Source organism: Rhopilema esculentum, chromosome 8 (assembly GCF_057945365.1).
Source record: "Rhopilema esculentum isolate cy_ngs chromosome 8, ASM5794536v1, whole genome shotgun sequence".
NCBI lineage: Eukaryota > Metazoa > Cnidaria > Scyphozoa > Rhizostomeae > Rhizostomatidae > Rhopilema > Rhopilema esculentum.
Window position 1 is genome coordinate 2748897 of NC_142822.1, and position 23507 is coordinate 2772403.

The 23507-nt window shown below is 35.4% G+C and overlaps 2 protein-coding genes across 4 annotated transcripts; one reads left to right on the forward strand and one right to left on the reverse strand.

Annotated features, from left to right (window-relative positions):
- Window positions 1–1558: 1558 nt before the first annotated feature.
- LOC135694758 (ciliary microtubule-associated protein 2) lies at window positions 1559–7524 on the reverse strand. The gene is made up of 12 exons (XM_065213623.2): window positions 7338–7524; window positions 6891–6978; window positions 6662–6749; window positions 6403–6488; window positions 6076–6195; window positions 5592–5729; window positions 5193–5336; window positions 4962–5022; window positions 4412–4518; window positions 3544–3672; window positions 2770–2894; window positions 1559–2520 (listed from the first exon to the last, which is right to left on the reverse strand). Exons 1-12 carry the CDS (start codon window positions 7385–7387, stop codon window positions 2454–2456), a joined length of 1203 nt encoding a protein of 400 aa, XP_065069695.1. The 5' UTR covers window positions 7388–7524; the 3' UTR covers window positions 1559–2453.
- Window positions 7525–7612: 88 nt separating this feature from the next.
- Window positions 7613–23324, forward strand: LOC135694756 (uncharacterized). 3 transcript variants are annotated; one of them, XM_065213619.2, is made up of 10 exons: window positions 7613–7859; window positions 8186–8349; window positions 16677–16813; window positions 17389–17610; window positions 18176–18373; window positions 18742–18855; window positions 19136–19276; window positions 19874–20123; window positions 20977–21669; window positions 22227–23324. In XM_065213619.2, the coding sequence occupies exons 1-10, from the start codon at window positions 7762–7764 to the stop codon at window positions 22229–22231; spliced, it is 2022 nt and encodes a 673-aa protein (XP_065069691.2). In that variant the 5' UTR covers window positions 7613–7761; the 3' UTR covers window positions 22232–23324. The 3 variants fall into 3 exon arrangements, with proteins under 3 accessions (XP_065069691.2, XP_065069690.2, XP_065069692.2); XM_065213618.2 differs by lacking the exons at window positions 7613–7859; window positions 8186–8349 and adding exons at window positions 13682–14045; window positions 14361–14524; XM_065213620.2 differs by lacking the exons at window positions 7613–7859; window positions 8186–8349 and adding exons at window positions 13698–14045; window positions 14361–14524 and having other exon boundaries at window positions 21265–21669.
- The last annotated feature ends 183 nt before the right edge of the window (window positions 23325–23507 follow it).

Consider the following 23507-nt stretch of genomic DNA (forward strand, 5'->3'; position numbering starts at 1 on the left):
TGGTTATAGTAGTTGTACTGGGTGTGTTAGACGATAGATCGGGGATAATGAAAGTCGGAAACGTGGAAGAACACAAGGTCGTTGGAAGCTGCTTAAAGCCTATGTCTTATTCTGATTCTGTCAAGCAAGCAACCCCACGAAATGGCAGTGATAAAGACGCGACAAGACCAGTAGCAGTAAAAACTAAGGAGCAGCTGAAAATGATAGAGGGCCTGAAAAGGGAGAAAGAGAAACTCAAAAAGTCGTTGGATATCATGAAAGGAGAGTATGTCCAGCTTAAAACCAACTACGATGAAATGGTTGCACGAAAACAAGAAATTATCAAGGAGAAGGTCACCTCCATAAAGAAGTGCTTGTTGCTGGATGTCGTCGATATGAATGAAGATAGAGATCTTGTTTGCAAGGACAGTGCAAAAGTAAGTTTTAAACGAATAAATGTCCTAAATAAAAGCATCTCTACTAAAATTGCTTCTACTAAAGAATCGATTGAGGATCTTGAAACTAATTATTTGTTAATGAAAGAAAGAAACGAGAGAGATAAAGAATTGATCGATTTACTGACTATAAACTGGAATATAACTGATCGGCGTGAAGGGAGGAAAAAGCTCGAAAAAATTTATGAAGAGAAGAAAATTCAGCTTGAAGACCTAGAAGTAGAGGTAGTAAAGGCACGAAAGTTGTTGGAAGAATCTGGTCAAACAAAGCAGGAAGATTTCATGAAGAAAAGGATTCAGCAGCTGAAAGAGCAAGTTGAAAGCAGGATTTCTGACGTGCAGAGGATTAATGAAAAGTTAAGTGAAACCGAAAAATGTTATGAAGAAAGATGCGTTTTCTTGGAAAACTTAAAAGGCATAAGCAGGGAATTGAGGCATGATCTTTCCGAGCCGATTTTAAATAGGAGACACTTTAATTTATGTTTAAAGGAAAATTTTAATTACGATCAACGATTGAGAGAAGTTCTAGAAGAGCGAGAGAGAGTGCAATTCGAATATGGAGCAGTAATGGAAGAGCTGAAGAATAAGAGAGAGCAGTATGATACTGAAGAGAAAACAAAGGAAAAGTTGTTTATGTCGATAATGACACAGCTGGATGAAGGCCAGCAATACAGGATCGAGCATGAGAACATCCAAGCAAGAATCAATCAAATGCATTCTGAGATTTTCGTTCGACACGGCTTCATGCACGCCAAAGAAAATTCCATTATGGATTTGACGACAAGATGCAACGAAATGGAAATCGAGATAATCGAAGCGTCAAGGAAGGAGCTTTTTCTAAAAGAACAGACTGCGGAGTTAGAAAGCAAGTTGACAGAAATTTTGTTTGACATTTGTTTTGCGATTTCTTGGGATGCAGTTGGGAACCAGAAGATCGTCGATGATAAGTCGTTTGGTTTTTATGCTAATGATAATGTCTCTGACTGCGGTGAAACTGAATGTAAAGATTATGACTCCTGTGAAGTTATTGACTTGGACTCAATAGAGAAAAGCCAACAAATCAAGATTTCTTCGCAGTAACATTTAGATTTACAAAAAAAATAATATTTTTCCATTAGCCTAAATAGTATTACTAAAAATTCCACTTAAATCCACGAGCAACTCACTCCTTATAGTTCATTAATGCAAACTCATATTTTGTCACACAAGGTTTTCATTAGATATCAGTTTTATTTGCCTAAAATAAACTGAATGACTTAGTGGTAATATTGAAAGTAACTTATTAACCCATACATAAACACCGCTTCGATGAATGCTTATCCATCCACCCCTACCCTTTTTCATCCTTTCCCCCGAATCACGAAGGACCTGTTGTTATCTTTTGTAAATTTATCATTTTTCTGCTTTAATCCTTTTTACTATTGTCTATATAAAAGCAAGAAGAGCCAATGTTGGGATTTTTCATTCTAATCGCAAGGGTTCTTAATAGACAAGGTATCTTGAAACTCTTGTTAAATGCAGTTAAATGTTGAGTTAAATGCAATGCAACGCTCTGATACTTTTAATCGATTACCTGATATGCACTAACTGGGTGGACAATGTTCTGAGTGTAACTTTGCCTAAAGATCAAAAACTTTATTTTCCTTCTAAGATTTGGTCATGCTCCTTTACACACAGTGAAACCAGTAAAAACTTTCTGATAAATCCTTGACGAAAGGAGAGCCTTAACTTAGCTTTCAAGCACTAAATAGACAGAAAGTAACTGACTAAGATACACGTGCACTTTCAGCAATCCCCAATTCATTATGACTTCTAAATATCTATTTAAAAAGATCCTTTTACATTTTATTTAGTCGTAAATTAATTCCTGAAGGTAATTAAAATTCCGTATTTAGCATACAAAAATAAAATTCATCACCTAAAAAAATTGCTGAATGCCTTAAAAAAAGTAAATATGCGTCAACTAAGCAAACACGTTTTATTCTAAAATTAATCCCATTCAAAAACAACATTACTTTGTTATGAGTCACAAGGCACCAAAAACACTCTGTCTTTAACAGGGACATCTTTTGCCCGTATTCTTTCCCTAAAAGAGACAGATGAATGTTAATTCCGAGCGGAGAAAGCAAAGCTAAAAAGAAGCATTTGCTCAAAAAACACTAACGGCCCATTAAGCTAATAAGCAAGAAACACACTTGGGTTCCAGGGTTGTATTATGAAGATAGAGAAATTTTCCTACTAGAATTTGTTAATTTTATTGCTTTAATCACAGCGATCTACATTGCTGTACTCAACCATCGATGACATATTGGCAAGAATAATTGAAACTACTTACATGAGGTATTTGTCTCTTCCCGAGTCCCACCTCTTGGTATTCGATGAAAATGCACTTTTGTATCCATTGACCTTCTGTGATTCTTTCCAGTGCGTTATGTTATATCGTCCAGCTCCCACTGCGTTCTGCAAACGAGCAAAACAGAATTTAATAGAATCTTAGCTTATAGAAACAATCTGAAAACAAGTCCTAACCATCACAGTAAAGGCTGTTGACAGAAAATAGGCCACGACGCTCTTATGAGTAATATCAAAAGTTATATCCAAATACCGTTTGGAATCAATTAGCAAACCTTGACATATATTTAAAAGGATCCTGATAATGTGTTTTTTATTCTTTAGTAGACCATTTCTAGTCAGGTGATCTTTGTTTACACATTGGTGAGCACAAGTTAACGTTAAAAATCCTATTAGGATAGCCTGCGTGCAGATTCGACTGGTTTCCAGAGATTATTTTATTTGAATGGAAAATTTAGGTTTGCTCCCAGTAGAGAATTCCTAACAGGTTACTGGGGGGGGGGGCCTAAATATTCTTTTTAAATAAATACATCTCTGAGAAACCAGTCAAGTCTGGGCGCAGGCTAATCTAGGAGAGATATAGAGATGAACACTTATAGGCAAAGAATATAGGGCTAAACTTTTCAATTCTTTTCAATAATAATTTTAAAACACAAGGTTTTTCTCAATTGTAGTGTTACTGCTCTATGTCTGTGAAACTTTTGTGCTACAATCAACATTGCTATATACGCTACTGATTCAGTCCGAAACAACATACCACATTTCCAAGGAAGAATTTCCTTGCATGTCTGTCCATCCTGTCTGCTGAATTTCCGAATGCAGGCCGTTGTTTCGCTTCAGGCTTGGTTGTGTTTTTGACGTCATAATTACCAGGCCCAGGCTCCTCCTTATCGACAAAAATATGAACATATTTAACAGAGATATGGCTGAACAGAAGTTTTTTATCCATACATATATACCGACAGACAACATAGAAAGGGTAGTCAGTGGGAAACTTTTCAAATGATTTTGACTGTATTTTGGTGACAAAGTTGATCGAGCTGAGATCAATATTTTATTAGTATACTTTTTTTATGCACAATTGATGCAGTCAAAATCACCGTAGACAATTCTTGCAAAAAATCAAAGCTGTTACTTTTGAACTTAAAGATTCATTGCTAACAATGAGCCTTTGCGAGCGTGACAAATTGTCCAGGCGACGATTAAAACAATGGCAGGAAACTTTCACGGATTAACCAAAATTGATTTCAGACTGCCTAAAATGCATTATGGGATATGTGGGTGTCGCAATGGCTCATTGTTAGCAACGAGTCTTTAACACCAGTTTTGGTAGAGTTTTTAGATGTCTTTAAATGAATATACTAGTTTATGTCTCGTACGCTCGAGACGTTTTTTTTTAAATTCCCTTTTTTTCATCGTACAATTTCACATTATTTTCAAATTATATTGTCTTTACTGCTTTTGTCAAATCTCTAAACTGCATTATATCCCTGGACCCTTGAACGAGTCACAATTAACATTTTAATGATAACCCTGTTCAATAACCTATTTCCTTGTTTTTACCAATGATACTTAAAATAGCAAATATGCAAGTGGGTGCAATGACATGATATTGAGACACATACCGATTTTCTTGGCCACTGTGACAGCGTACAACAATATAGTCTTTCAGATGGCATTGCTGGTGCACGATCAACTTTTCCAAATTTTCCATGACGTTGTTTGTGATTATCTATTTAATGAAAATTATTAACCGATCAATTATCACTTTTTTGAGATAAACAAAAGTTTCAACAACATGCAAACCATGAATTTATTTAGATAAACTTTTATGAGTATTCCATACGAGATTGTGAGGTGACATTGTTGTGCTTTATTTTGATTATTCACAGCATGTTGCAGTATTTGTAACAATATATGGCATACTAACTAGGGAGGGGAGGGTTTATAATATGTGTTTCTCATTGTGTTTATCTGGGTTTTCTCCCCTTTTTTAAAGAAAAAGGCTGAATCTCAATAAATAACTGTATATGTCTTGGACAAGGCTATTTGATTTTTCCTTGCTTGACTGTTTACTGACCTTCTTACCCAGAGCCAAGCTACATCCATTGTCAGTTAAACAATAAGCTTGATGTGAAATTATATGACTGCAAAATACATTCAACAAAGACTCACCATCCCATTCTTGAAGAAATGACTTTATATGGTATTCCCCTGGTCCAAGATTAACCTTACTCTGCAAAAAAACAATTTACTATATTTGAAATTTATATTTTTGCTCAAAATGTTTATAAGAAATGAAGGAAGGAAAAAAAATAGTAAGGACATTTTTAGGAAAAAAATGTTGCCAATTCAACTAAAATAGCAGTTTGCCGGCATATCAAGAATATTAGAAAAAGTACTCACAGGAGCTGCAAAGTAACCAACAGTTATTGGGCGATTCCTGTCTCCTGTAAACAAATCATATGGTCCTCGTTTGCTAATAACTCTCTCTGATAATTCATCAGTGAAACTTCTGTGATTGTACTGTCCAGGACAGAGAGCTGAACCCTGTTGAAACAGAAAGGAGAAAGTGGAATGTAATACACAAGTTGATTGACAAATTTTGAGACTGAAAATGTTGTGACCACTTACAGCTCAGCTAAAATACTTGTCAATGCCATCTTAAAAATAGAATGGTTCAGAACAGGAATCAATATGTTTCTTTGAAAAACGTACATACTTATATATATGGTGACAGAAAACCTTGCATGTTACAGTGATACAGTTATAGAAGACAGTGCTTAGAAAGACAACTTCACGTACCACTTCAGGGAGCTGTCTTTTACCAGATGATCCTGCATCCAACATGCCTACTGTACTTGCTGATTTTCTTTGCTTCTCTTCAATTGCAGAATGTGGAATGCCACCTTTACCATAAGTTCCTGGCCCTGGTGTCTTACTCTGAAATATAACACAGCAATATATAGTTTCAGTTTGAAAATGGCTTAGTAGAATATTTGATAAAAGCTGCTTTGTTGACTGTCTGCTAAATTTCCTTGGCTTAGAAATAGTTTGCTCATATTACGGAAGTAATTAGTTAATAACAATTATTACAAGAGAATCCTTAATCACTCATGATTTCAAAATTGACTTGATAATTAAGACCTAGCATTCAGTTTTGATCTTTTTTGTTGTTGCAGAAACCAGCTATTCTTTCTATTTAAATTTTAAATTTCTTCAGCATCCTGTGGAAATAGGGGAAATAAATATCCCTAAGTAATAGCAATGACCTGTAAAAGGGACTCACATGTTCTGATTTAAATCTTGTAGCCCTTGTAGAGCAGATTCCATGTGTGCTACCTGGTTTTTTCTCTACCCATTGCATTGAGTCTGGGATGTTATAAGAACCAGGTCCAAGTAGACGTTTCTGTTGATAGTTAAAGAAATAAGATAAGAATGCAAATTATCAACACACATAAAAAAGCAGACTTTTACGTAAAGGTATCTGATGTACATTATATTTTTGTCACAAATTATTTCATCATTCCAACATCATAACACAGCCCTTGGTTTTCACTTTGGCATGTACTGGTATTATTCAATCTATACATTCTACAAGGTAATGAATATATACCTGTTCCTGCTTTTTCTCCCATTCTTCTCTGTAAAGCAGATGTGGAATTTTAGCCCTTTGGCTTGTTTCATATGCTTTTTTCCAGCCTTGAAGCAGAGAAAAGAAAAGGCTATGTCTAAGATTTGACAATAGTAATTTAGAGAAATGAATATAGAGTTACTTATTATATGTACAGGTCCTTGTACTAGCATAAAAAATATTTAGGGCTGTGTTTTAAATATTTTGCTGTTCTTTACTTCTACAAAATTTGATCTATTACCTGGACCAGAAGCTCTGTTGGCAACAGCAGATGAGCAAAAGCTGCCTGTTGTTTCTATATTGTAAGTGCCTGGTCCTAGTTTTGTACTCTAAAATAGAAAAAGAGCATCAATGGTTCTGCATTTATATAACTTGAATTTTTTTTATGAACGGTGATAGATAATTCCATAAGAGCTTTGTTTCAAGTAACTGACAGAGACGGAAGTTTTTATGGTAAAGTGCAGACTTGCCAAGTTGCCCATGGACTTTTTATCATAAAATACTTGTGTAATGGTTCCTGGTGTTTTACTCTTGGGATGAATGCCAGCAACATCAAACCTGTTGAAGGATACAAAGGCCATCATGAGGAAAGAGACTCATACATACAAGAAAAAAATTATATTTTATATTTAACTTTTCTGGCTAAATAGACGCAAACAGCATATAGCTATTGTAAAATTGACAAATTAAATCTCAGAATCTCTCCAATTAAGAAAGCATTTTCAAGTCTTTTATTAAAGATTTCTTGTCTTGAATATTGTTTGACGATTGAAAAACACTCTGTAATTTCTCTAGAAGTTAGATATTAGCAAAAAGCGTTACTTAGCAAACTTTTAGAATATATATGAACTGAAATGATCTAGAAACTAAGAAAACCGAAAAAGCCTGTAGCCTAAATGTAAAAGTGATACCCTTACCTTGATTTCTGCGTCCCAAAAGGTGCTCCTTTGAATTTTTTGTCTGACATGATGGTCTTTATCTCCTTATTACTGACTTGATGTATGATCAACGTTCGAACATGATCAACTACTTAACAAATAAAGATATGTGTTGTTCCTTTACAAATCGGAAACCAATTAGCCTGTTATCATGTTGCATGGCGTCCATAACTATGGTAACAGATGCAGACGAGGCTGCACCTGACGCTTGCGGTGGGCCATTGTTGCGGTCACGCTATGCGAAGGAGCATTTCAATCGCAGCAACATTTCACTTTCCGGTTTGGCATTCCATCACATCTTCGCTTGAATAATTTATTTAGGATACTGGTGGAGCTATATACACACTGTGAGCCAATTTCGTATAAATAAGAATCTTGATGAATGCTTTAAAGTTTTGGTGCAATGGAGAAAAAGCAGCTTCTTAAGCTAGACGCTTCTGATTCCGACGAATTTAAGGAGTTCGAGCTTCCTCCCGCCAGAGCTCGACGTCCACGTTTGAGGTAAGCACGATATTTATAAAACTACACCAACAGATGTAAAATACAATGCAACGTCTACACCTAATATTAATTAAATTTCCAATATAACCAATTACTTCGATTTAAGAGCTGCATCCACGCTCCTATCGTAAATAATCCTGAATTCATTTTGCCCAAAGGCATGATTGACATGGTGATACAGTTATGGTGTTGACAGTGATGTCCAGCCAACGATTTCGTTTCTTATATAGAACTTAGTGTCTGTTTATGCTTGGAGAACGTTATCGTTAATAAATTATAAATTTACTGACAAATGAAAGTCGTAATTATCTTTTTTCACACTAAAGGAAAGCAATGGCAGAAGCAAAATTATCAGGAGGGAAAGTATCATTTTGCTCGTTGAGAAGTTGTATGGTGTTTATTATAACTGGGGTGCTGTGTGCTGTTATTCTTATAATGGGCTGGATGATGATGAATATGCAGAAAGATGTATTGGAGCTCAAAGAGAGATGTAAGTTTATTGGCACGTTTCAGTGGCTTATTATTTGTTTATGTCGTCATCTATCATTGATGAGAATTTCAATGAAAAGTAAATGATTTACACCTGTTATTGCTTGTGGCATCAACTAATAGGCATTTAAAGGTGCATAATGATACCATGCTTCCAGATCATATGTCTAAGATGTTAGTTACAGTAGAATTTGATTTTGTAGATAGACTTTTGTATAGAATTGGTAGTTGTGCATGGTACTTTCCAGATTGATTGATGTAGACGGACGTGTAGTGAAGTACCAGTTAAGAAAGTTTACTAAGTATGTATGCTCAATAAGAGACAGGAATTGGGTGCTAAAAATTGTATGGTTCCTTTCTTGTCAAATTTGAAAAGCAAGATTCACAAGCAATAGTGTTTAAAAATGGCTTTGAGAAAAGCAAACATTTTAAGAATTACTTGAATTGAAATTTCATGCTAGAAATATATACCTTGTCATCCTTAATTCTGCTGGCCCATTTTTCTTATGCCATTTAGGGCCGGTGTCATATGCGTTTCGGTAACCTTATGCATTTCGATCCGGGTACTCAAACGCATGGCAATTTTGGTTATGCAAAATCGTACCCAAGCACTTAAACAATAGAGTACCAAAAAAAATTGTGGAATTTAGCATGCAAATCGGTCCGGGTACACAAACACATGACAATTTTGTTTATACAAAAACGTACCAAAGCACTTAAAAAATAGGGTACGAAAATGAATGGTGGAATTTAGCATGCGAACCGGTCTGGAAACACAAATGTTCTGGTTCATATTGTTCAGAATGTAAAGAACAATCAAACTATTTTTAACAAGGGGGTACTCACAAGAATCGGTGCTGTGATTTCCCTTGTTAAGTTTATGTAAAAAAGTACAACATTAATGGCGACTCCAAAATTTTCTTGATTGAAAAGTGTAAAATTTCAAAACTCAAAAAGCATTGTGTTCAATTTGTTAATTATAACATGTCATAATATCGTGAAAATTTCCATCCCCAACTAAAGACCATGAATTATAAAGGGTATACAACACACAAACAAATGCAATCATCATTATCATTATTAGTGACTATTTTAAATATCCAAATGTATTACATCTTTAATCTGAGCATTGAGTGCTTCATCAATCTCCTTTCGCACCCTGTCTCTAATGTCCTCTTCACTTTCTGCCACTGTCTGGTGTTCACTGCCGTCATCTTCATCGTCATCTATAACTTTTGCAAATGGCTCCATAGCCTCGTGACTCCTGCTTTCAAGCTTGGTGATTAACAAAAAACATCCCTGAGCACGTTTATACCTCAATTTTTGCTGCACTTTAGATTTGAGGAATGTTATAAATTTACGCTGATTTTCCTAATTATTTTCTCGAAAAACGGCCTCATTAACATTGGCCCAAAAAACACCAGCCTTAATTAACGCCACTTGCCAAAATTAACGTCAATAAGGGCTGACGGAATTATGGCCAGTAAGGTATTTAGATATACACAGTTGTAGATCAAAATAAGCCGATCAGAAAACGAAAGTTTATGACTGAACTGGTTGATTAATCAGTACCACCTATAAACGAGTTATTAATTAATGGAGTCCAGTGGTAAAACAAATTCCCAACGCTTCTTTTATTATCATACACACTGTTTCTAAAAATGCTAAATATCCTTGCTGGTAGTGTAGTAAAAATCTAAAAATTCTAAAAATGTATATAAGTCATCATTTGGCAGCAAAATTGCCAAACTTTATTTTGGTAATCATCAAATCATGTATAATGCATCTCTGGCAATCTTCATGTGAGCCTTTTTCATTGCCTTTTTCATGCCTTTTCTAAAGAAATTTTTACAAAGGTGACAAACTGCCTGCATGGATCAGCTTATGAGAGCAATCACCTGTCTAATACTATTTATTAAATAAAGTCCTTCAGGACCTGTGGAATAATTAGGTTATTATCTAACCACAACTGCCTAACCTTTGATTTTCTAAATGTGTGATTACCACCAGTTTGTAGCCAAAATATTTGATGATTGTTTTCATTAAAAACTTGACCCTTACATTTTTAATATCATAACTTTTAGAGATGGACGAAAAGAAAATACATTAAGTTTGACCAGCTCAGTAAAAACAGAAGATAAAATTTGAAATTAATCAAAACCACCTTCTAGAAGCTTGACTTTTTAAATTTCTTCTTCAGTGTATGAATCGCAATCAGATTCTAAATCTGTTGAAAAATGTTTTCCCTCCTCCTCCCTAATTGCATTATCTATGTTTTCACATTCTTTTGGAGCTTCAAGGCAGTCTTTTACTTGGAGGTTCCTCTATTACAGTCTTACATTTTTAAACTGACCAGAATGGCCAATTTCTAACGCCCCCACTTAAATAGGACACACATTCTAATAAACTTTCAGCTAAAAGGCTTCAAAGGAAGTCCTGATGACGCCATAAGAAGATGTGAATTGTATAATAGTGACAACAACAATAGTGACATTTGTTGCTAATTTTTCCCTAAGTGCTCTTCCTTTCTCTTGCGGGTGATACATGTTTTTGCAAGGATGGCAAGGGCAATCACCTGCATAAAACAAAAAGTCCTGCTCTTTTATTCTTTTATCTCTCTTGCTTTTCCACCCACAAGGGTGATGTTTAGTATGCTCACATCGAGAGAAAAGTTTGTAAGAAACAGACTTATACAAGGGAAGAGGAGGACCTGGAAACCAGGGTTGTAGGAGATATATACTATAAAAATGGCCCAGTCTCTGTCAAACAAGCATCTTTTTAATTTATTTGCCAGTTTTATATATCCTGATAGTGTCAAAATTTTTAAGTCCCAATCAACCAAGATTAGCAGGTGCAGCATTTAATCAAAATCAAGAGCGTCATAAATTATATTTTGAAGTATTTTGCTGACACTACCTTTAGAGTATAGAACAGTGCTGTTATATACTTAACAGCACTGTTCTACAGCACAGGCCTTGCCCCCCCCCACTTTTTTGCAAAACAATAGAGTTTTTTTTCAAAATCTTTTGTTATGGGTGTTATGTTTTTCCGTGCCCCCCCCCCCCCAATTTTCAACCTTTGACGGAGCCCATGCATAAAAGATCTTAAAGATTCATTTTATGAGAAGTCTTAAATCCAGTGATTCAGAGAAAGTGGTCATCATGCAAAGCTATGCTCCACAACATAGCCTTGCCTAGTCTCACTTTGAGACGAGTATTCAATTCTCCTGACTGCCATACTTTTGCCATTTTATTGGCAAAAGTTTTAGCTTGACCAATTCTACTCTTTATGTCCGCACAGCTGTCTCCTTCTTGAGTAATATACGATCCCAGGAATTTCACCTTTTTCACTTGCTCAATCTTTTCACCATCGATCTACACCTCTCCATCTCCGTGCACTGTCATTGCAGAAGGTTTGGATTTATTGATGTTGAGGCAACTTCTTTGCTAATAGTCATCATCACCTAGCCTCGCACAAGATTTAACTGTCACGAATGTTTGAATTTTTGGTTTTATAATGGAAAGTTCTTAGTTTTGTAGCAATTTTCTACTGCTAGTTAATACATATTTTGAGCTTTAATAAATTGCCTTCCGTTCCAGTGACCTATTACGTCATACAAAGAAAGTAGGCCTCAGACCCTTTATGCGACTTTGCGCAGGCGTTATACGCAATATGCGCAGGTGTCGGTACGCTGCTAACCTCACTAATCGTGTCATACGTCTGGAGGCTTTCTACATAAATTTCCTGAAATATAGAGATTACACTCGATAGATGAACTCGGATTACACTCTTTTTTTATACAAGAACCAGTAAATTTAAATTCAGGCTGACTGTTCTTAATTTTTTCGAAAATCTGATAGCTTTTTCGCTCAAAGGGGGTGTTCAAGCCTCATTTGCCGACAAAGTGAGTGAGACAGCCTTAATTTGCTGACAAATTTGAATACTCACCAAAAAAGCACCCACACATCGCTAAAAATCCTCGATTTTGAGAAAAAACGTTGTTCAAAATTGCATTTTGCAGAAGCTCAGCCTCAGCTTGTTCTTAATTTGTTCTTAACTTTTGACCAGTTTTGAGGCTCGTGTTCTTATAAAAAAAGAGTGTACTTTATTTGGTCTAGAATTTGAGAGAAACTAATTTTTTGGGTCAGTCAATTCTTTAATAATTTTTTGAGATTACTTTTTTTCAAATGTTTAATAGTTCATGAAATTTGGAATTATTTTTATGGACTTGAATAAGGGAAAAGTTTAAAGGAATAGAGAAAAATGCTGATGGTTTGTTCTCCAGCCTGAGCACCCCTATCCTAAATATATGAGTGCCCCTTGGGTCACCCTTCAACTTTCCACCAAATAACCCACAGGGCTGTATAAAGCCCTGGCAAAACGACTAAACATTTCACTCAACTTTTGTTTAATGAAAAGTTTAGTGGAAAGTGTATCCGTTTTGCCCCCCTGTGTAGTGTTGTTTAGTCGTGTTAAGTGTTGTTGAGCAAAGTTCAGTGAAAAGTTTAGTCACGTTTTGCCACCCTCGCTAAACTTCGCTCAACTTCACTAAACAAATGTTTAATGAAATGTTTAGTCGTTTTGCCAGGGCTTAATATACATTTTGAAACACTGTAGTTTCATTTTCTGTAATTTAATCAAGATAAAATCTCTAAAATTAACAACACTTCAGGGCTTATTTCAGTAAATTATCATAATTTGCCTGCAGTCAACACTGCTTGTTCTCCATGGAGGGCTGCGCACTGTTTTATTAAGTTTAGAAACTCTGCGACAAAAAGCAAGGTTTCTTATGAAAGATGAATGTTAGAATTCAACTTTTTAATGGTTATTTCCTTCTCCAGTTGACCCCTGCCACCTGGTCACAACAAAAGCTGTCCACTAAATACACTTACGTTCAAAAAGTATTGGGACGAATTCGATAAACGAATTATGGCGTTGCGTTGGATTCGGTTTTGCAACGGAAAATTTTTCAGATTTGGACAGTCTTTCTACAAATAATCTAGGCCTACGTTTCCCCAAAATGGAATAAAAAGTTAAGAAAATGCTTCAACTTATGAAGCATAACCACAAAAACACAGGATTCTTTCGATTTTCCTGATTATAACAGCAAAACTTTTTGAACGTAAGTGTATATCTTGATCGGTTTAAAATCCTAAAAACAGCAGCAAAAAGTTAAAATCTAAAACTTCAACATCCTTTCACCCTTTACTATACCCTTTCTCATACTTTAATCGGATATGGGAGTGCCCGTGGACATCAACAGGGGGTCGGCTTCTTTTTCGAGCCCCCGTGCGCTTAACAAATTATTTCAGTGACGGAGGGAAAAGCTAATTTTCTCCTTGAGTAAGATGACATAATTACGAAGGATGTTTTTCTTTCGACTCAAATCGGTGACAGTGCACAAAATACCAGAGCTAAATAAAACTCTACGACAAAGTCACTTTCAAGTAATGTCATGGATGGATGTGAACGGAGTAGTTTTTTACGTTAGTTAAAGTCATTATTTTATTGAATTTTTCATCAAATGGATGTCTGTAAGATGGGAAAACAAAACAACAACTTCGAATATTTCAAGCCGCAAAACGGTAATTTGCTTATGGCTTCGGGAAGCGACTCTGATGATTGCAAAGATTCAGACTCGAAGGAATTGTTTACATTGCCGAAGAGAAAGTTCATCCGTTCTAAAGGGCCAAAAAGGTAAGGAAATTATCATGATTTTTGTCGATTTCTTGTGTTCTGATCGTTTATGGCCAAGTCTCATTGCACGGCCTCGATATCGAAGATGGCCTATCAACGCACCTCACTGTTTTTTTAATTTAATTCCTTAAGAATATTAGGATTTAGTTTATAAAAAGAAAACTAAGGCTGTTACGCAGTACTTTTTTTATTTTTTAAAAGTTTTATGCAAAGCTCTGGGAATTTTAGAACTTTCTTTAAGAAATAGATGTTCACTTGTATTGTAGCAGTTGTTTTTAAAGGCCTACTAAATAACTGTTCATTTCGAATTTGCAGCCAAAGAAGAAGCTGTTTCTGCTGTAGAGAAATTTGTGGAGCAGTTGTTCCATTAGTAATAGCTGTATTCATAATCGCAACTATGGTGTCCATCAGCTACATTATACTGGGTGTAAGTGGAATGAGAAGGGAGATAGAATTATTAAAAATACAATTAAATAAAGGTAAGGTTTTCACGGGTTACTCCAGCCTTTGTGTGCTACGAATTTCTCTAACCCTACTAGGACTGATAACTTTCATGATTGTATATCTTTCACAGCTTTTATTAAGTTGATCGGTTTTTTAAGACTGTACCTTGGACCTTTTTTTCAAATCAGCAAATTTCGAAGACAACTTTTAAATTCAATACTAATGGGAAAAAGAGACCAATTTTATCTCACCTATTTATCCTATTAAATAATTAAAAAAAGGACTGCATTCCTACCACCCAAAAGAGTTCTGTTATTTATGAATTTATGTGCCAGCGTGATTCTGGCTACGTAGGACGCACAACCCAAAGATTGGGGGATAGGATAAAACAGCATGTTCCTTCCAACATAAGAAACAAAACTGCCCTTCAAAGAGAACAGCCTCCTCGATCTTGTAGGTCTAGAAACACTGTTAAAACAAGTGATTCTGCTATCGGTCGACATCTTTTGGACACCCCAGATTGTGCAAAACTCTATAATGATGACATGTTTCGAATAATCGGCAGAGCCCGGCCGTCCTTCCATCTAGCAGTTTTGGAGTCAATCTACATACAAATGAAAAAGCCGCCATTGTGTAGACAGAATGAGTTCGTTTTCTCTCTTGGACTCCAGTGGTAATTCTTCTTTAGGCTAGCAGCACTGATTGGTCAACTATACCGGTCTTGTGCTTGCGTTTTTCTGATTGGCCTATTTCGATTCACAACTGGGTATATATTGTTAATTGTGTTCTTTCGGACCCTGATTCTAACGTTTTATGCTCTGAGGAGTGTCAGACGAAAAAGCGTTCAGTATGTTATAAAAAATTTGCTTGGACCACTGTCCTCTGCTATTAAACAGATTCCACATAAAATATATCTTTTAGTTTTTTGTTTGCTATTTAGTTAAAAAAAACAAAAACCAAAATTTGAAATTGAATAGGTTATCTGTATTTGAATATCTCAGTGTTATATTTCCATGACATTTAACACCTGTTGCATCTTCTGTTTATATTCAGGGAATATACATTTATTCATCATACAATATCTAGTTTTTCTTTTGTTACTTAGATCTAGTTTCTTTCTTTTGTTACTGTTGTTAGTCTTGATTTGTTTTCCTGCCAGAAAATAACCTTGTATTATAATCTGAGCAATGAGTATGAATACAAATTACAAATACAAATTAACGGTGTTTCGTTTCACGATACTTATCTAAGGTATCTCTTCTGTTTTTCCATGATTTAACAGAGGGGTAGAAGTTTTGTTGATCCTGATGGGTGCAATTTATTATTTGATACTCTGAAGTAATTGATCATTATCTTTTATTTCATTTCATAATAATCAAAACTATGTGATCAAAAAGTGTAATATATATATATATATGGAAATCGCTGTTGAAATATCAGATTAGAAATACACAAATGCCCTATTGAAATGCCCTAACAAAATGTCCTTGCCCCAACGAAATGCCCTTGCCCAAACAAAATGCCCTATTGAAATGCCCTTTCTAATTTTTATTTGGCAATGTTTTCCAATTTTTAAATCAAGGGTTTTTTTTTACTTTCTGTTGTGACCTGATATTATAGCATGAAGTAGTTTGTAGTATTTATAGTAATTATATATTGATGACAAAATATTATGATTAAAAAATTGTCAGTATTACAGTTTAGATTATATTTGTGACCATTGCACCCCTTTAAATAGTAAATAATAAATGTATCAGAAAGCAGTATACAGTTTTACATAAAAAGTGTTCTATTGTCAATCCTTAGTAATATTAGTAATAGTTGTGTTGCTTTGTAGGTAGTTTTTATAGTGAGATGAAAGAGCATGAATTAAATTTTCTGTACCAATTGATATTCACAATTTATTGATTTCAGTATTAGTCTTCAAAGTTTCATGCACAGGACCAAGTGCTATTTTCAAAATATAATTGGCATGGCAACAAAATCATTTATGCCATGAATGTATTCCCTGTTCATTGATTGCTTGTGCAGTGAATCATTAAATTGATACTTCCCTTTCTTATTCACCATTGTTTATCTTGTAACATGGTTTGTAACTTGTAACATGTAACATTCTCTCACATGTTGACTTGACAAAATTTTGTAAAAGCAGTGCATTTATGTTTTTGTTTTTGTTTGTTTTAACAGTTAAGTCAGATGAACAGAGTGATTTATTAGAAAGCAAAAGCCTAAAAGGTGATGTTCAGGGTAAATTGGCAGCAATAGACAAAAATGAAAAGGAAATACAAAGTCTCAAAGGACAAATAAAGTTTCTTTCTTCACAGGTATGATCTCTCAGCTATTATTAGATCTTTCTACCATTAAAATCAACTGTAATTACATCTGGCATTGAAGCACCATTTGAGAAGTTTTGAGAGACAAATGGCTTTTTATTGCAAAATGTTGAATGTGTTTTGTTCCCTGCTTATGATCAGCTACAAAGCAAGCAGTAGCTTGAGTTCAACAAAGTTTATCATCTTTTTTCTGTTTTTGGTTGTATTTTAAAGCAGTGTGTCCACTGCATGACAAAATATGTAACAAGAAGGGTTTTCAACTTGACAAAGATTAGGACCTTATATTCCATTTTTTATTCTTTCCAAGTATGAGAATTACCTATAGCAAGTTTTTTTTAAAATGTTGATTTTATTCTGGGAGCATCTTATTTTCATATAATTCAACATATATTACAGGGATAATTTTAAATTATAAAAGTTAACAGCCCTGTGTAAGATACATAATGAAATTAATAGCCACATCAGAATACAGATAAGTCTGTAAAAATTGGCTTGTGCCATCCTTTTGATAGTATTTGTCTCTGTTGTGTATCACAATTTATCTCTTGATGATTATGTTGCTTCAGGTGAAGCTGCTAAATGCAACAATCAGCAAACCAAAAGAAACTCATGGGTCATCAAAGACAGTACTTTCTGTAAGCAATGATATTAAAATGCTTCAAAAAGGAATGGCAGAAACTGGTGGAGAAATTAAAAAACTTTCAGATGACAGTGAAGGAACAAAGAACACAATCACTGTTCTTTCCAAAATTGTTAAGTCGCTGAAAACAGATATGTCAAAACTATCAGTAAGTTTCTTTGTTATATGTTTTGAGTGCTTGTTAACTGTCTAAGCTCTTATCAAAACAAATAATTTTTATTAGCTAATTCTTTTTATGTGAATGGACTTTTATTGCAAGCTGCAACTAAGCACCATCCTATCCTTTGAATTGATGTTAGCATGGCTCTGTATATTGACATGAGCATTATAAAATTTAATCGCATTAATTGCCATTGAGGTTGTATTTCTTCACTTTTATATGCCTGTTTTGTAATTAATGACCCTTTAATGACCTGACAAAATCATACTATTATAATCTGTGTTGGTGTATTTTCTAACTGGTAATCTACATGTGTAGAGAACTGCAAACAAAGTGTATAGACGTCTCTCCAGAATGCATGAAACACCAAGTTGAAACCAAGTGTTGGAGAGTTCAGCTAACATTGTTACAGATACTTAGATAGCAGCATTAGTGAAAACCTTACTGGGTTTGTGAAATCCCAAAGCCAAGCCCTTTCAACCCCACAGGTTCCAATAGTCCTTACAACAAGTTTTATGTCGTTAAGTGTCTATTTACCTTTAATTTATTACAGAAATCTGTTTCTGAATGGGACAGAAGTCCTTTGCCAACTGAAGTACCAGATACTCTGAAACCATTGATTGTAACAACATCCCCACTGGACAAAGCAAACAGTGAACAAGAATCATTGCTCAAGGTTACAAAGCTTGTCAAAAAAATTGTTGATGGCTATAGTGAATTATTCAAAAATAAATCAAGCCATATGAATAAGGTAGATTCTTTTATCTCTGTGTTATGAATTATGGATCCATTCATGTGAACATTTTCAGGCTACTAATTTGCATGACCTGATCTGTGGCAGTTTTTGCTGTTCCTAATCTTTTTCAATATTGAGAATTTGTAATGCCTCATTATGTGAATTCTCCTCCACTTTACTTCAGCTAATATACAATTGTACCTTCATAATCAAGGCTCCTAAAGTTTCCATTTTTCATAGAAGCATCAGCCACAACCTCCTCCTCTCCACCACCTTGATATTGCAGATACTAAAATTTTCCAAATTGCTTCTGTAGATCTTAAATTATTGTGGTGTCTAAGCAAATTTATCACTTAGTAATCTGTGTTTTCATCTTTTTACAGGAGCTTGAAAGTGTGAAGGCTCATTTGAAGGCTATTAACGACACCCATACATCAAATATCATCACAATTGAACACAACATTGCTGCTCTTAGTAATGCAAGCAATTTACATAGGGTAAGGGCAAGCAATATACAATGCATTGAAATAAATAGCAACTAATTTATTGAAACTCCTTGAGAGAAGTTTTCTGATGGTTTCTGACTTCTTGCTTTTTTGCAAGTCTTTATGGGACTGTCGATACCAAATGATATTTCATTCTGGCTTGTGTTAACATTTGTTAAAAACTCATGGTACTCATAGTAAACTCATAAGCAGACATATTATATAGAAGCAAGACATTAGCAATTTTTCATGTGGTACATATCTTTATTTTGTATTGGTTTAAATACTTTAGGAGCGAATCAATGCAATTGCTAAGAAGCTAGATTCTGGACCAATGCAGCAAGGGAATACATCATCCGAGACCAAAGTGCTTGGTATTGTCAAAGAAATTCTTGTTGACCTTAAGAAGCACCAGGTCATGATCAGCAACTTGGTATGCTCCCTACCTTTTTATTTGTTCATTTTTTGGCTTTTAGACTCTCAATTATGTAGGAAGCTTTGTAACACTCAAGGTTTGAAAGTTTCATGATATCATATATGAATCAATTGAAAAATCTTTGCATCTCTGCTTTTGTGCTAGTAAGAGCTATCTTCAATCTATCTACCAATTTTTGCATAGAAAATATAGAGCTGAGACCCTGCCATACATGTAGCTTTACCAAACAAATACACACATTCACACAAGAAAGCATTTTATGCCAAACAAGGGGAAATAGATTTCCTTTGCACGTATACAATCCGCACTTACCATTCTGAATGGTTTCAAGGTGATACCAGCAAGGCTGGAAAAAATGTAATTATCAATGGTTGACAATTACTTCCCTGGTATAGAGTTTTATGCTTTCCCCCTGTAAGCAGAGATTCAGGCTCTGATTCTGCAAGCAAGGTGCTGAAAGCTGCTTTGGCTAGATTCCGCTTATTCTAAAACGATGTGCAAATAAGAAATATTTTATTCCACCTTTGTGCAGTGTTTTTGTCATTTTTATTCCACCTTTGTGCCGTGACCAGTGAAGTTTTGTTTGAATTCTAGACAAGGCGAATAGAAAATATGGAGGGGGTAAATAGTCAAAAAAGAGAAGAACTGTCCAGTGCTCCAACCAAATCACCTCATGCAGAGGAGGCAGAAAAGCCTGCATTGGAGCCAACAACGCCTGCAAAGGAGGCAACAACGCCTGCAAATGAGGCAACAACGCCTGCAAAGGAGGCGACAACACCTCCAAAAGAGGCAACAACACCTGAAAAAAAGGCAACAACACCTGAAAAAGAGGCAACAACTGAAGGTTAACACAAAATTCTTTCTCTGTATTGGCCTGATTAATTTTTGTAAATATTCATTTTAAGTTGTTTCACGATGTTTTGTCAATTTTACATTGACAGAGCTGCAAAAGTTATGAGGACTTAGCACTGGAGGAGATTAAGTATTTAAAATGGGGGCCAGTTCAGTTAATTTTTGAGTTTTTTTTTGTGCAGCTTTCGACTTCTTATGGAAACAATATTCGGCATTCGAAGTAAAATGTCAGACTCATACCATGTCGAGTGTAGGGGGAGGGGGGGGGTTGTTAAACCCCTCCGAACCCTATAATTCCTGTCACTGGCGATGTTGTTTTATCGTGAATCATCGGTCATGCAATGGATTATCGACCGCCTTATAATAATTAATCTTGTTGCTAATAATGAAAGCTAGATATTCTGAAGTCTGAAAACTAAATGGTTTGAGCAGTGCTTTCAATTGTCATTATGCTTGTATTCTATGAATTTGGGAATATATCTATACCCTGCTCACTACTACAGTATTATATCAAGTCTTTCGGTTTGTCCTTGAATTGAACATTTTTCGGCAATTGTAAGATATTTTCCAGTTTTTAATTTCTATCTATAATTCGCCTAAGGTCCTGGCGTTGTCGTACTGCTTAAAATTTTGTAGCTCGTTCTCCTTGGAAAAGGTCAAGGAATGCTACTTTTGATAAAGGTGTTTTCAGCTTTTGTCTGTTGGATGTTTCTGGTTGCCATTTGTAATGACCTTCTCATTAGCTTCTCTGAAACAACTCCAGATTATTTGAAGCCACTCCAGATCATTCGTTTACGTTCTACAATCAACTAAACCATTGCAATTTTTCTGTTTTTACATCACAGTACCCTATGACCTTAAATCATCAAAGCCACCAGCAACAACATCAAACCCTACTGGAACCTCTGGCGAGCCAAGCTCTCAACAGCTAGGGTTGACCACAAAGTCTGCTATTTCGAAAGCTTTCGTAAGCACAAAGCCTCCTGTTGTCACAGACGCCATTCCCGTATCAACAGAAGGTCCGTCAAAAAAGCTTGAGAGCAAAGGAACGACCCTAGCTGTTGTTAATGCAACTGATGGTAATCATGATGCTTATAATGTCACTAACCCTGTTACTAATGTTGATTTAACAGTGCCGGTAACTCTCGTGGCGCCTAAGTCAAAGGCACAAAACCCAATAACAGCAGAGTCGACGCCAAAGGCTCCTTTGAATAAAACTAGAGCAACCACTACTGGAGTTCATCCTGTTAAGGAAGAAGTAGCTGACGAGGAACCGATGGAGGACTCAAGATCTTCAGAAGCTCCGTTAAATGACGAGGAAAGACAGTCATTTCAAGGAAAAAGAGAGACAGACCCACAAGGAATGGACCACTTTGCAAGCGATAGCAGTAAAAACTTTAGGTCCAAGAATGAAGAAGACCATCCCAGGAGAAATATGCCAGAAAATCCAGACAGTACTGTTTCAGATCCAAGCAAGGGGGTAGAATCAGATGACACTAATGGAAGGTTTGATGCCCTCGATAGCCTCGATGATGCAGGTAAGTTTACCGATACCTCTATTTGACACTTTCAGCTTATCTTGCCAACTTAACGGCTTATCTTCCTAGAAAAAAGAGCGTGTTCTGGGAAATCTTTTTAAATAGCGTTAGAGCTATGATTGGCCAATGACAAATTTCTTTCACTGTTTTCAAGAGTGTTGATGATCAATATATCATCCATACTACAGAGATTTATCACGTTTTTCTCGCTTGGAACTCGATTCATGCTTTTTCTTATCGTGCCATTTCTCTTTCCATACGTTTTGGTAAAGAATTGTTTAGAACGATGACCTAATAAAGACAGACATGAAATATAGCTCTAGGCTTTCGAAATAATCTGAATATCCATGGGTTTATATATAATCCAAGTCTGCATTCATTATCCAATACTTCTTAGTTTTTCTATTCAACTTTACAAATATAACATTGTATCCCAACCAGATTCTTTTTCTTAAAGATAGATTTTAGAATATCTTTTTTTGTTGCCACCTTTCCTTTACTCTTCGTAAGGTACTTATGTATTTTTGTAAACTCAAAATCCACTTCTCTTATTGCAGCTTAAAGCCCACTACTGTTTCCATCGAGCCATCGACTGACAACATCACTTTGACGGGTTATTCGCAAATGATAATATGCTTTTGTATAACAGATTGTAAATTGGTTTTCGTGTTTTTTGTAACGAATATTCTTTCACATTTAGATGTTCTAGTAATTAGATTATTCGAGAGGCACGTGGAACAGTCCTTGAAACTCTCTTCAGAAATTTTTATTTGTATGTTTGCGTAAATAAAGTTGAATAACCTGATTTACTGGAACTTAGACGCAGCAAACCTCCAGGTTTGATGATTCCAAATTTGAATATTTTTATTTATTTCCTCTTACCGCACAGGCTGTCTCTTGTTTTTAAGTTTTTTTGTTTCTCCTTTTATTCTTCACACCAAATTTTTTGTATGTTGAAAAAATTTTGAAAATCCTCTGGTGGAGGGGAGTATTTTTTTAATTGGTGGAACCCACAAAAACCCCAGCGCCATTGCTGTGTTTGGGTAAGTCTGTTGTTTGAATAACATTTTCGTCAGGTTTTTTTCCGTCTTCATTTCGTCTTTTTAAGCTTCATCATTTGGTCGTTTGGCTTCACGGCATGTAAACTTTGAGTAACCCTAATCTCTGTAAGATTTGTTGAGCTAAAGACCCACTGACCAACTTTTAATTAGTAAACTATTTTGACCAACCGATTCAGATTTAGAGACCAGCTTTGACGGACTGCCAATCTTGATTGTTTCATTCCGTGCATCTTAACCTATTATCCCACAAAAATTCACTGTTTTAATTCCCTCTTTGCGCCTGGAATTCATTTGGTCTCTCTGCAGAACAACACAGCCTACATCATAGTTGTTCATTCTTGCCCAAAGAGCCCAGGGCCCAAGCAAGCTGGCTGTGTTCCAGGCAATGCCCCTAACTCAGTGCTGCATGATAAATAATTGCAATTTAATTAGACAACATGCATCACGTCGTAAGTTGAAGCATTTATTCTGTTCGGTAATGTTACATTAACTATCCTTTCAATTAAGTTATTATAATGAGTTAGCTAAGTAAACATAATTCGATGGAATAGCACCCTCTGTAGAGTGTTTGCGATGAAAGATGTTTCCTAAAAAGTCTTTTTTCTATGCTTTCAATCTTTCATCAATTACACAAATCAGAAATTACACAAACTGATTGCTTTGAAATGTCACATGTTTAGCAAAAGAATACGTCACGATTCGTTATATGCACTTGCAAAATTAATATGAAAAATTAATCCTTTAAAAGTTGTGGTGTACCGTAAATCCTCGAATTTG